At 43.9% G+C, this 14,705-nt stretch overlaps 2 protein-coding genes across 5 annotated transcripts in view; one reads left to right on the forward strand and one right to left on the reverse strand.

The window, feature by feature from the left end:
• zbtb40 (zinc finger and BTB domain containing 40) overlaps positions 1 to 11,870 on the reverse strand; it is a 101,868-nt gene extending 89,998 nt beyond the window's left edge. Inside the window, exons 1-5 of one of the 2 annotated variants that reach the window (XM_059638111.1) lie at positions 11,768 to 11,870; positions 7,207 to 8,017; positions 6,796 to 6,840; positions 3,493 to 3,626; positions 1,740 to 1,938 (exon numbers count right to left, since the gene is read on the reverse strand). In XM_059638111.1, the coding sequence (XP_059494094.1) occupies positions 1,740 to 1,938; positions 3,493 to 3,626; positions 6,796 to 6,840; positions 7,207 to 7,966 (1,138 nt within the window). In that variant the 5' untranslated portion in view covers positions 7,967 to 8,017; positions 11,768 to 11,870. The remainder of the gene's footprint in view (positions 1 to 1,739; positions 1,939 to 3,492; positions 3,627 to 6,795; positions 6,841 to 7,206; positions 8,018 to 11,767) is intronic. The other variant, XM_059638112.1, reaches the window with a different exon arrangement.
• Positions 11,871 to 12,032: 162 nt separating this feature from the next.
• Positions 12,033 to 14,705, forward strand: part of si:dkey-205h13.2 (uncharacterized) — a 156,220-nt gene continuing 153,547 nt past the window's right edge. For all 3 annotated transcript variants that reach the window (XM_059638018.1, XM_059638017.1, XM_059638019.1), the window contains exon 1: positions 12,033 to 12,205. The gene's annotated coding sequence lies outside the window, so the exon portion shown is untranslated. The remainder of the gene's footprint in view (positions 12,206 to 14,705) is intronic.

A 14,705-nucleotide genomic window follows, 5' to 3' on the forward strand; every position in this document is an offset into this window, starting at 1 on the left:
TATGCATGCCCGGAATCTCTGCGCCACCGCACGCTGCCCTCGAGGTGGCTGCGGGGGGACGAGACTGTCGATCACCTCCTTCTGGAGTGTGCCTATGCGCAGGAGGTCTGGAGGGGGATGCAGTGGGATTTGTCGAGGTTCGTCCCGAGCAGCTCCGTGACGTGGGACTCCGTGCTCTACCCGCTGTTTCCCGGGACGCACCCTGAGACCAACATCAACTGTGCCTGGAAGACCATCAATGCGGTGAAAGACGCTCTTTTTGGTCTGCCCGCAACTTGCTGGTCTGCCAGCTGAAAGAACTGACCCCAACCAAGTGTTGTCGACCGGCGCACTCCAAGGTCCAGGACTACGTGCTGGGGGACGCGCTAAAGCTTGGGGCAGCCGCCGCCAAAGTGCGGTGGGGAAAGACCACCATATGAAACCCCTCGTCCAGAATAGAAAAAAGGGCCCTATCTGGTAACTGGGCCCAGCTGGCGCCTTCCCCAACTGGTCAGGGGGCCAACTGGGACTGTGCGGTGTGACGACTGCCGGGGTATTTTCTTTGCTTTGTTTTTTTTTCCTTTTAGTTCGTGTGCGTAGCCCCTGGGTAACCCGGAGCGGCCTGCATGACTGGGTAGGTGTGTAAATATGTTTTTTTTGTACATCTTATGAATAAAGTATATTTTTTCAAATAAAAAAAAGTGACGAAACGTCTGAAAACTAACTTTCCAGCTCAGCGAGCAAACTCCCATCCAGAACTTTTTCTCAGGGCAGAAATGACTATTATGAGGGGGCATCATTTTAAGGTGATTGGAGGAAGGTATAGGCGAGATGCCAGAGGTCGGTTCTTCACACAGTGTGGTGGGTGTGTGGAATGTGTTGCCAGCAGTGGTCGTGGAGTCAGATACTTTAGAGACTTTTAAGCGACTCTTGAATAGGTACATGGATGCTAGTATTCTATACAGTAAGCAGGGTAGTTCGAACTTCGGAAGATAATCGGCCCACAATGTTATACGGACTGAAGGGTCTGTATTGTGTTCTACTGTTCTATGGTCTAACTTGCACCCACATCCCAGGGATCTTGCTTCCATCTGAGAGACAGCTCTGACATGTGTTTAGTTTTAGGCATGACTGATGGATAATTTGGTAGAAGAAACTTGAAGTGACAAGACAGACCCAATGGTGCAACTTTGAGGGGTGTGCAGGAGCAGAGTAGAGGGGCGAGTATTTTTTTGTCTGACCTGAGACAGAAATAGGGTTTCCAGCTCTGATTGGACGTTCTGGGCTAATGCATCTCTGGACGGCACGGTGGCTCAGTGGTTAGCACTACAGCCTCACAGCGCCAGCGACCCGGGTTCGATTCCAACCTCAGGTAACTGTCTGTGCGGAGTCTGCACATTCTCCCCATGTCTGCGTGGGTTTCCTCCGGGTGTTCCGGTTTCCTCCCACAGTCCAAAGATGTGCAGGCTAGGTGGATCGGCCATGCTAAATTGCCTGTAGTGTTCAGGGGTGTGTGGATTATAGGAGGATGGGTCTGGGTGGGATGCTCCAAGGGGCGGTGTGGACATGTTGGACCGAAGGGCCTGTTTCCACACTGTAGGGAATCTAACCTAATCTAAACCTAACATGAAATATTACATGATCGACATTCAAAACAAAGTTGAGTGACGGAATCCGCAACAGACCTCAAGTAACACACTTACCTGCTGGCTAGTGCAGAATCGTTACGCTGAATGAACATTACTCGCTTAAGCACTCACCAGTTACTACTAAATGTTCTATGGGCAAGTTTTGGTTTAAGTTCTGAAGCACAGTCTGCAGGCTAGGGTACGCTTCTTTGCTCTGTTCAAGCACAAACAGGAGGGTTTCCATTTGCAATGTCTTCTCTTCTGTAACTTTATCCAATAATTTGCAGAAAACTTCACTGCTTTCTCCTTCTTTACAGCAGTCTAGGAATATCTGAAGCAGAACATGGAAGTTCAACACTAGTTATTCTTGGTCCATACCATAATTTATTCCCACTGCTGCTCTTGCACAGATGCAGCATGCATTCATGATACTAAAGGCCTATTGGCACACCTATAATGTTCGAAACAACATTTATTTCACAATATAGACTGACCTTACTAGCCTCCCATTGGAGTTTATTCCATTTTTCAATCAAAGGAATGAGGTAGGTACGGACGAAGCACATTTCATTAGGAAACAGCAACTAAGGCCAAGGCTAAGCCAAAAACGTATTCCTCAGGTTTGGGGTGAGAGAGGTAAATGGCAAGGCAGGAAACATTTAAGAGGGTGGAGGTATTAGAGGTTTCAGTGGTCTGAAAATTGGATAAATATCAAGGCCCAGATGAGATGTATCCAAGGCTAGGTGGGAGGGAAGGGAGGAGATTGCAGGGGCCCCTGACATTATGTTTAAATCCTCTTTGGACACAGGACAGGTGCCAGAGGACTGAAGTATAGTAATATGGCACTAATATTCAAAACAGAAGGGAGGGTTAAACTGCAGGCCACAGCGTCTAACATTTCTGGTAAAGAAACTGCCAGAAAAATTCTAAAAGACAAAATTTGGATAGTTCGAGATAATTCATGAATAGTCAGCATGGTTTTGTCATGGGTAGATCATGCCTGCCAGGTTTGATTGAGATTTTCAAAAGGTGAGATGTGTGCATGAGGGTACGGCAGCAAATGCAGCCTGCATGGGCTTTAATAATGTTTTTTGACAAGGTCTCACATGGCAGTTAGGGGAAAATAAGATAGGCCAGGAGGTTTACATGGCATTTCATGGGGCGGGTTGTGTGTGTGGGTGGTGCAGGGAGGTAAACTGGAACTAAGTGCCCGAAAACGTCGCAGAGGCAAAGACCATCATGACATTCAGGAAGTGGTAGTTTTGAGTTAAATGGACAGCTGGATAAGCTAAAACTTTTATCATTGAACTATGGGAAGTTGAGGGGTGAGCTTATAAAGGTTTATGAAATCATGAGGGGCATTAATAAGGTGTACAGCAAAGTTTCTTTTCCCTCAGGTAGGGGGATTCAAAACTAGAAGGCATCATTAAAAGGTGAGGGTAGAAAGATTTAAGGGACCAGAGGGGAAACTTTTCCATCCACAGAGTGGCTTGTGTGGCATGAACTGCCAAAGGAAGAGCCAGATGCAATAATAGTTAGAACATTTAAAAGACATTTTGACAGGTACAAGAACAGAAACAGGTTTAGAGGCATACGGGCCAAATTTAGGCAAATGAGAATACTTCAGTTTGTGAAACTTGGTCAGTATGGACAAGTTGAACCGAAAGATCTGTTTCCATGCTGTATGAATATATGAATATATATTTAGATAAACCCTTCGAGTACCACAGTATACAGGGTTATAGGCCAAATAGAAATAGAGTAGATAGGTGCTTAATGATTGGCATGGACATGAAGGACCAACGGGACTCTTTACATGCTGTAAAACTCTATAATTCTGTGAGACAATAATTTAAAATCTAGATATCAAAAAGTAGATCAAAACCTTTTTCTCTGCCATTGGGATATCTTCACATTTAACCACAGAATCCACCAAAGCACGTAGGTCCTGGACAGCTTGTGCAAGATCATGTTTATGTCGCATGAGGAACTCTTGTTCTGAGAGATTTCTGGGCTCTTCTGGTCAAAGATACAAAGATAACACTAAATATTTGCAGAAAGCATCATATTTTGGAAATTTAGAAATAAGTTTAACAAAGATATGCACAACTACTTAACTTAAACATATTCTCTCAAACATATGGAGCTCACAAATATGATCACTCAACACTACGGTGTCCTGGCATGGAAGTGGACACTTGGAAACTATGAAGTTGGGAATTGCAACCTAATCATCATCTAAATGCTGGCAACTGATAGATGACATCAAGGCATGTTAGTGTGACCTAAAGGACTTCCTCCAAACTTAAAGTCACGCAGTAAGGATTGTCACACAAACCACTAGGTCACTCACTCAAAGCCAGACATTGAGACAACCTAACAAAGATATTTTGAACTATCAACCTGAAAACATCTTGCAGTGATAAACACCAAGCAACCTAACTGCCAAACTGCACTACTATGATCTCACTAATAATTCCATTCCAGAACACAGGGAACATATCAAAGCAGCAGTAATGGATACTGAGGTCATCAAACTAGCACCAAGGTTTGTGAAAAATTACAAAAAAAACACACAACTTGAGAGCAGTAAATCGGTCAGTATGGACAAGTTGAACTGCAAGATCTGTTTCCATGCTGTATGAATATATAAGTATTTAGATAAACTTCCGGAATGTCTAAAGGATCACACTTGCAGTAAAAATTCAACTACACACGGACGGTGGCAACACACAAAGCCTTTTGCAATGCACTAAAATCTGGAACAGCATATCAAGAGTGAAAACCTTGAGGAGTGCCAATGGCAAGACATCACACAATGACATGATCGTATGGAGTACCAAGCGATACTGTCATTAACCACAGAAACATTAGCCTATCAAAGAACAACTTGATGGGAGCCCAGCTCTGGAGGAAACGGTGACAGCTATAAATCAGATGAAAAGCAACAAATGCCCGAGTTGATGGAACTCTCCCCTCCAAAGACTTGAAGTGTGGTGGACCTGTTCCACATACCAAGTTCTATGAGATATTCATGGCCTGCTGAAAACAGGGCAGATTTCCACAGAATGTTCGTGATCTTGTTTAAGAACCAAAGGAGAAAATTTAGACTGCTCCAATAACTGTGGGATCACCTTCTTTTCTATTTCTGGGGGAATTCTGGCTAGAACACTTCTAAACAGCCTAGTGCTACTGTTGCAGAAAGCCTCCCAGAAAACCAAAGGCAATATCAGGACAGAAGGCCCACAGACATAGTATGTGCAGTCAGAAAAACACAAAATAAGTGTTATGTACCAAGGTATTCACTACATAGGTCTGGACTCTGGAAGATCCTTGAGCAGGATGCTGACCCAGATCTACAGCTACGGGGAAGCAGTTTCATAAAAATCAATATAGGCATGTCAAGCACACATTGACCTCTCAAATTCCTTTCACATCTCCAAAGGCATGAGGCAGGCGTGTGCTGGGCTTGATTTTATTCACCACCTTCTTCAGCACGATGATGCAGCAGGTAATGGAGGGCCAGGTGCAGAGTTTACATACACTTCCAGAATAACAGATGTTTTATCAACCTCAGACATCTTCCGACTTGCTCAAGGACTCAGGAGAAATTATGAACTTCTAAATGCTAGTGACTGAATTCTCCTACCCAGCATTTATGGTCCATTCCTAATTGTGCAGGTGGCAGTTAAGTTATGAGTTGACAGCACTGCTGTGGGTCTGGAATCATATGGAAGCCAGACCAGTTAAGGACAGTAGACTTTCTTCCTTAAAGGACATAAATGAACCAGACGGATTTTTACAGTAATGAACAATGGTTACATTGGACTAGTCCTTATTTCCAGATTTTTAAAAATTGAATTCTGATTTTACTATCTGCCACGGTAGGATGTGAACCCAAGTTCCCAGCACATTAGTTTGGGGTTCTGGGCTGCTAACAACCTATGTGGGGACTACCATTGTGATTATTACCACATAAGACAAGGAAGTGAGCAAGAGGCATCCTAAGACATGTTTGGAAAAATCTACAAGTGTGTGAGGAAAGATGACAGCCTCAGAGCAGGCAAACACCAAGTGTACAAAGTTGTGGTCCTCACTGCCCTTCAGTACAGTGCTGATTCATGGGTCCTTTACCACCGTCATACACTTCTAGGGCATGCCTCCGAGAGCATCTCTACCAGCTCTGCCTCCACAGCATTCTCAAGATCCACTGGTAGGATCACATCACTAATATTGAAATCCTAGAAACAGCCATATCGCCAGCATTGAGGTCAATCTCCTGCAAAGCCAACTGGCTGGATAGATCACATTGCCTGAATGTGACGGGTGTCTGCACAAGACTGTCTTGGACAGAGATGACCACTAGTGGACCCACTCAGCCAGAGGGGCCATGTGCAAACATTTCAAGGACTTTCTGAGAAGATCCTTTGAGTACCACAATAACTTTTGTCAAGAAGCACATAGATACTGAATGAAGAGTTCAAAAGACAACTTTGGATCGGAGCAACTAACCGACAGAAAGAGAAAATGTGAACAACATCCAACTGCCCCCAGCGGTTTCTGCACCTTCACTTGCATCCACTGTCAGAATCTGCCAGGCACAGATAGCCCTGACCAGCCACCATCAGTCTGATGGCTGCAGAGAACAACCATCCTAAAATCATCTGCAAAGAAATGCGATGAAAATCATGCTGTCTACACGTTCTGCTCTCAAAATTTATTTTTATCCTGCAAATCAGATAAGTTACATACAATTTTTCAGCTTGTGAACCTGACTAAAACACTCACAATATCCAACTCTAGAGACAAGTCACACTGAGTCCAGGTTAGGAGCCAAACAATTTACAGTAATGATGAGGCATACAGTAACAATTGTGCAGGCAGTGATTCACTGTCAAATCTTTCATAGGAAATACATATTTTTGAACTCCATACGTCACCATGTGAAGAATACTGAAAAAGAGAAGCTTCAGTGGTTCATTTCTGCAAATTCAAGTGTTCACAGAGGACAAAGAAAAGTTTTTTTTCAGCTCAGAATTATTTTCAGCAATATTAGAGAGGCAAATTACCCTTGAGCTCAGATTTCAAGTGAGGTAGAACTGTAAACATGTTTTGTGATTAACTTTTCTTCTGATTAAGCAGAAAACAGAACACACAAGTACAAGATAGTTAAGCTCCTGGAAAGTACCTGCCAGTACAGAACGTAATTCACGCAAGGAACTGATTTCTTGACCTAGAATGTCAGAAACAGACATGGTTACCAAGTCACAATTCAACTGTAAAACTGCCACTTAGCATCATAGCTTCCAAAGACGACTGTCTCAGAGTGGTGATGGGAGGGGTGGGGGTGTAAGTGGGGGTCAGGAACACAGAGGGTTTGAACTCCTGTCCCTTCAGCATTAGCTGGCATCACTGATTCAGCAACATTACCATCACACCACTCACTCATTGTTGGCTCAGGACCATTTAATTGAGAGAGGTTGAGATACTTCCCATCAGCCCTGCTGTGTAATTGACTGAAGCTCTCCGACACACCCCAGATCATCATCTGTTTGATATAGAGATAAATTCACACCAAAATGTTACATCTGTGTTATACCTGTTACTGAGAGCTTCCCTTTCTTGCTGGGCGGCTCATGGAGAATTTCATCACCCTCAGTACAAACTGAGGAACAACTAACATTCTGAATGTCAGCCACATGGCTTTCTAGTGAACTTTCTTGCTGCTCAACATCTTGTTTTGGATCAACAGCATCAGCAAACAGAATAGTCTCCTCAGTAGACAATGCAACACCAGTGCTTTCAAAATCTTCAATGCCAGTGCAGTTTAATTCTTCCAGAGACAGGTTTTGTTCTGCTGGTCCAGTTACTTCAGTATCACTAGAAGCAGGTGCATCATTACTGTCCAATTCTTCAGATATGCAATGCTGATGTGTGACTGCCTGATTTAATGTATCTTTGCCAACAGCAGGGTTCGAAGCTTGCACATCATTTTCCCCAGTTTGTTTCATTAGGTTTGCCACAATGTTCTTACAACTAACAGCAATATCAAACATTTGCAAATTGTCTGCAACTGAAACCACCTTTGTAAAGTTGTGCATCCCTGGTGGAACTTTCCCTGTATAGACCATCTCCAGAAGAACAGCAAACTCCTCTGGGCACACAACAGTTTGATCAATGAAGATCGTATCTGTGTTGTCCAATAGAGATTTGAAGAGCAAACTAGAGGCGGCTAGCACGAGTTTGTGCGCTTTGAACTGAATGTTGCCGATAAGTAACGTGCAGTCGCAAAACTGTTCCTCTTTCCTTAGGGTGTATAGCTGCTGCATGAGCTGCCTGCTATAGTTTGGCAGTTCCATGGCGTTGGGCTACCTTAAACTGTACCTCAGGATTGTTCTTCCAGATGCTACCTTTAAACAGTAAAGAAAAATGAGAGATTAGTCTTATGATAAATCAGCATAATTCTTTTGTGCTTTATAACAGACCAGTTGACCACAAAATACAGTAACTATTAATTAGTGTGGTTCTTCCTTTGCAAAGTACTTCATGTTTTGTGGGATAATAGTTAGCTAGAGATTTTAAACATCACCACAATATTAAGGTACTGACTGTTCATAGATTCACACAGTGCAGAAAGATCCTTCAGCCCACCGACATAACCTCTACAAAAAGTGCTCTAATTCCAATTTCCTGCACTTGTCCCATACCGTGGAATATTGTGAAATGTGGAGTACTCTTACAAATATTTTTAGAAAAGATTGAGGGGTTTCCGGTCTCCACTACCTTCCTGGACAGCGCATTCCACATTGCCATCAACTGCTCAGTGATAGTTTTTTTCCCCCAAATCCCCTCTGAATCTCCTGTCCCTCACCCTAAAACTATATGCTCTCGCGATTCACCCTTTGACCAAAGAAAACAGTTACTCTCTTTTCACCCTATCCACACCCCTCATAATCTTATACCTCAATCATGTTAACCCTAGTCTTCTCTGCTCTATCTAATCTCACCTTACAGCTCAATTTCTCCATCCCAGGTAACAACCTGATGAATCTCCTCTGTAACCCTTCTAGTGCTATCACACCCTTCACGTAGTGGGCGGCACGGTGGCTCAGTGGTTAAGCCTCACAGCACCAGGGACCCGGGTTCGAATCCAGCCTCAGGCGACTGTCTGTGCAGAATTTGCACATTCTCCCCGTGTCTACCTGGGTTTCCTCCGGGTGCTCCGGTTTCCTCCCACAGTCCAAAAATGTGCAGATTAGGTGGATTGGTCATGCTAAACTGCCTGTCGTATTCAGAGGTGTGTGGGCTATAGGGGGATGAGTCTGAGTGGGATACATCAAGGGGTGGTGTGGACTTGTTGGGCTGAAGGGCCTGTTTCCACACTAGGGAATCCAATCTAATGAGATAACCAGAACTGCACACAGTACTCCAGCTGTGTCCTGACTAATGCTCTGTATAACTCCAACCTTGCTCTTATACTCTACGTCACAACTGATGAAAGCAAGTACCCCATTTGCCTTCATAACCATCCTGCTCATGCGCTCTGCCTTCAGGGATCTGCAAATAATTACCTGAAGATCCCCCTATTCCTGTAAACTATCCAGTGCCCTGTCATTTATTAAATACTCCCTCATTTTGTTTCTTCTTTCAAAGTGAATCACTTCACATTTATCAGGATTAAATGCCACCTGCCTCCAGTCCGCCCATCTGACCAACCCATCTATATCTTCCTGTAACCTACAAACATCTTCATTAATCACTCCAATAATCATGGAGTCATCAGTAAATTTGCTTAACATTTCTCCCCATATTTCCATCTATATTAATTATAGATTATGGGGGCAGCACAGTGGCTCATTGGTTAGCACTGCAGCCTCACAGTGCCAGGGACCCAGGCTCGATTCCAGCCTTGAGTAACTGTCCGTGCGGAGTTTGCACATTCTCCCCGTGTCTGCGTGGGTTTCCTCCAGGTGCTCCGGTTTCCTCCCACAGTCCAAAAACATGCAGGCTAGTTGGATCGGCAATGCTAAATTGCCTGTAGTGTTCAGGGGTGTGGGGGTTATGGGGGGATGGATCTGGGTGGGATGCTCCAAGGGACGGCGTGGACTTGTTGGGCCAAAGGGCCTGTTCCAACACTGTAGGGAATCTAATCTAATCATGTATATGACAAGAGTAAAGGGTACCAGTACTGATCCTTGTGGTACACCAGTAGACACAGGCCTCCAGTCACTCAAACAGCCTTCTACCATTATCCTTTGGGTCCAATTACTGAGCCGCTTTCTGATTCATCTCACCAAGTTTCCCTCAAATCCATTTGTGTTAATCTCTCAGTTAGTCTCTCATGTGGGGTCTTGTCAAAAGGTTTGCTAAAATCCACATAAGCGTCATCAATTGAACTTTCCTCATCCATGCAATGACATTTTCAAAAAATTCTAACAAATTTGTTAGGCATGATACCCCTCCGACAAATCCATGCTGACTATCCCTAATTAACTCATGCCTTTCCAAGTGGGTATTAATTTGCTCCTTCAGAATCTTCTCCAAAAGTTTCCCGATTTTTGAAATGAGACTCATTGGTCTGTAACTTCTTGGTTCATCTCTACCTTTCTTGAAAATTAAACCACATTAGCTGTCCTCCAGTCCTCAGGCACTAGCATAGTGGCCACAGTGGTACCAAAAATGTGTCAGGAGCCCTGCAATTCTCTGTCTCGCCTGCAACAGCAGCCTGGGGTATAACTCATCCAGGCCAGGGCCTATGTTTGTTTTTAAGCCAGATAGGAAATGGAGAGGTATTGGAGGCTCTATGTCAAACCATGCAAGATCCTCATAGTCCCTTTTCCTAAATTCCATACCTAAAGTCTGCTTTTCCAGAATAAAAAATGAAGGGAAGCATTCATTTAACTGCTTTCCAATATTCTGTGGCTTCACACACAGGTTGTCTCCTTGGTCTCTACCCTTTTCCCGCTTAACCTCTTCCTCGAATGTATTCATAAAATACCTTATGATTCTGCCTAATCCTGTTTATAAGTCTTTTCTCATGTCACATATTTTGCTCTTTTAATTATTTTCTGAAATTCCCTCCTACATTCCCTGTAGTCTTCTCACACTGAAGCTGAATTGCTCCCTTTGGACTTGCTAAGAACCTTTTTGTTTTTCATCCAATCCTGAACTGTCCTAGACATCCAGGATTCTGCGAACTTATTGTTGTTACATTTCCATATAAAGTGTACAGGTTGGACCTGTACTCTCCCTAGCTCCTTTTTGAATGCCTCCCCCTGCCATTGTTCTGCTGTAGACTTACCCACAAGGCGTAGTCACCAATCAAGCCAGCTCCTGCTTTATTTTAATAAACTATGCCTTCTCCCAATCCAAAGCCACCTTTTCCCTTGTCCAACACAAATTGGAACCGTAGCATGTTGTGGTCAGGACTAGATAGCATTTTTCCCCCCCATTTGACACTAAACACCTGGAATAAGATACCAGCTCAAGGGCATGGCGGACAGACTGCATATGAGGTATGGAATGGGCTGAAGCAGCGTGGGATTATCCTCCCAATTCTTACACCCACCAACCGCCACTGTGTATGAATTACTGAAACCCCGATGTGAGAACCATGGGTGGGGAAAGGAGGCCTTTGAGACCGGGGGGCGGGTGCTGTCTTAGTGCAGGATGCAGGTATTCCATAATTGAGACAAAATAAAACTGTGGATGCTGGAGATCTGGGAAAAAAAATACATTAGTGGCGGAAATCAACAGGTCTGGCATTATCTGTGGGAAGAAAGCAGAGTTAACTTTTCAAGTCTGGTGACCTTTCATCAGGAATTGGGCACTGGAAGTGAATAGGATGAACTGAAGTAAACAGAATGTCGCAGGGAGACAAAGTAAGAGTTACTCAAAAATAGATGAAGGTGAATGAAAGATTGAGGGTTGCAATGGCTGGTGAACTGCAGAAGGGCAAGGGAAAGCCGGTGCAAGGAGGTACGCTGTCCGCTGGATGGACATGGGTTTCGAAGCTTAACTCATGATCACAGATTGAAATATTGGGGTGAACCCCATCTCCAAATACTCTAACTTGTGACAGAGAGACCGCTCCGTTATCTCGCTCACTAGCTGCAACAACAACACAGTCGAATGACCACGGCCCTGCTACCCACACTAACCTGCTCTGGACAACTCGTCGTCCCACTGCCTCTCCCCTCAGATCCTCAAACACAGCCATCGCCGACTGAGCGGCCGCGCGTCCGTCACACACCCATAACTTCCGGCCACCAACACTTCTCAACCGGAACCATAACCTCAGCTACGGGAATACGAACCAGCGATGCATAAGCGGGACACTGCGCGGGCTCAGTCCCGGCAGCTTGAGCGCAGTGCGCAAACTCAGTCCCGGTCGCGCCCTGGCTACTCGGCCACAGTGCGCAAGCTCAGCCCCGGCCGCTTGGTGGTGTTGTTTACCTAGTGACGAAAACAGAAGTTGCTGGAAAAGTTCAGCAGGTTTGGCAATATCCGTGAGGAAAAAAGTCAGAGTTAACTTTTCGGGTCCGGTGACCCATCCTTAGCACGGAGCGGTTGCTAGTTACGGCAGAATGTGCCGAGAGGTCAGTTTGTGAACTTTTTTTAAATTTATAAACAATTCGAATTAAACTTCAGGGAGTTGCTGATGAAGGGTCTAGGCCCGAAACGTCAGCTTTCCTGCTCCTCTGATGCTGCTTGGCCTGCAGTGTTCATCCAGCTCTTCACCGTGCTATCTTATTAGAGCAATGTGGTCACATTACCATTGCCTTTGAAACTCACCATCCCCTCCTTCAAAGACTTTATTTCTGGCTCCTTTCATAGTCCAACAGGACACGTTGCTATGGTTTCACAGTCAACAGTGCATATTATTTGTCCTTCTTTCTATATGTTAGAAATAATCACACTTCAGACTTTGAAAGATTAGAACTATTTGTGTTTAATAGAGCTTGCCATGCTGCCTGGCAAGAAGACTACTTTAGGCTGGTAGCTTGTGGCATATCCCATGACTGCAGTGTAGACATCTATGTGGCCCCCTCTAACACTTGCACATAACAACTGGTTTCTGGGTAACTAGATCCTGGCCCTTTACTGATACTGCAACAGTCTATAACACATATAAGGATGATGAAGAATAAGTTGGGAAATATATGCATTTCACCTGTGATGATATAGCCAGATGACATTGAATGTACTAGGAGGCTGTAGCATTGTGGTATTATCATGAGACTTTTCATCCAAAAATTCAGCTAATGCTCTGGGAACCTGAGTTCTAATCCTACTGTTGTAGATTGTGGAAATTGAATTCAGTAAAAAAAAAGAGATAAAACTGTGTGAAGCTGGATGAACACAGCAGGCCAAGACTCTCCTTTCTGAAGGGCCCTGACCCAAAACAGCAAAGTTTCCTGCTCCTCTGATGCTGCTTGGCCTGCTGTGTTCATCCAGCTTCACACCGTGTTATCTCAAATTCTCCAAAATTGGCAATTCCGATATCTCTGTATCAAAAAAAAGGAATTCAGAATCTTTTCAAGAGCCATGAAACCATTGTTGATTGCCAGAAAAAAAACCCTTCTGATTCACTAATGTCCTTTTCTTAAGAAAACTACTGTTCTTACCCAGTCTAGCCTATATGTGACTTTAACCCACAGCAATATGGTTGATTCTTACCTTGCCCTCTGGGCAGTTAGGGATGGCCAATAAATGCTGGCCTAGCCAGAGATGCCCACATCCTGTGAACACATGAATAAAAACGAACACTTTTGAGTGCACATGCTGGAACTGATAGAGATGCCTGGCACCCAATCTCTTATGTGACAGTCTTCTGTAGTGCCAGACTTACACAGCTTCATGCTATACATGAGATTTACAGCGAACAGGAAGTATATACTTGCCAAAGAGTAGCAGATCCTCTTAAGACACAAGAACCAAGTTGTTTTGAGGAGTCAACCTTTGCAGCTACCTCTGTCCAGGCAGACTTTGTCAGTTGATTTGTCTCTTGGTGCCATCCTGAGGAAAGAAAGGACTGAAGTAGTGACTGAAGCTTTATCGAGGTGCCCTTGACAATTGGAGATTCAACCCAAGGAAGTCCTGACAGGGGTAAGAACTTCCTGTCTGCCCAGTAAGATTTGCCATTCTACTTGCATATGCATACATAATGAGCTGAAAAACAAGTTATCACACAAAATAATGCAACCTAACATAGTTAAGCCCCAAGGTTTTGGAGTAGATTTGTAGCTCGGGTTGTGGGTGTTGAGGTTGGTTGGCTGGCCGAGTTGGTTTCTTGTTTCGCAGACATTTCATTACCATGCTGAGTAACATCCTTCGTGCAGCCTCCGATGAATAGTCAAATCCTGTTTTGGTGCCGAGTGCCACACTTAGCCTGCAAAATTGATGATCCTTCCCCATACAAGTAGTTCTCCTATAAAGTGATAGTTACGTTCTTATGTTACCTTGCGCTATGGAAAATCGTCATAGAAAATTACATTATAGGGAAATTGCTGTAGAAAATCGCTATACCTGTACAACAGAAAGTTTGTGTTATCCAGACAGTGACCACGATTCATCAATTGCGTTACAGCCAATTTGCATTCATGAAACACACAATATAACAAACTACCTGTAATTTGATTGGTATTTCACTGAAATAACAATTTTCAAACTCCCAGGCATGACAATTACATATTTAATGTGAATAACGTGGCTCAAATAAAAAAAAGGTGTTTTTTTTTATTTGGACAAGGAACGAAAGCATAGTTACTTGTGTGAAGACAATGTCTGTGCCTGATTCACACCTGAGTATTATCTATGAAAGTTTTACTGCATTGACTGTTAACAGCTTAGTTAGTTTTGTGATGTCACAAGAAATTTGCAGAACCTCAGTGCTGTTTATTATGATATCATAAATGAATGAATGTTTCTGTTTTGATTTTCAAACACAAATCTAGACATTAAAACACCACCTGGAAAGGGTCACAAAGGTGCAGACCCATGGAATGATCACCTTCCACGTGAGCTGCTACCTCCTGGTGTCTAGTTCCAGTATCCATTTGTCCTGTGTGCAACTAAATAGGCGCTTCAGTAGTCTAC

Source organism: Stegostoma tigrinum, chromosome 28, assembly GCF_030684315.1.
Source record: "Stegostoma tigrinum isolate sSteTig4 chromosome 28, sSteTig4.hap1, whole genome shotgun sequence".
NCBI lineage: Eukaryota > Metazoa > Chordata > Chondrichthyes > Orectolobiformes > Stegostomatidae > Stegostoma > Stegostoma tigrinum.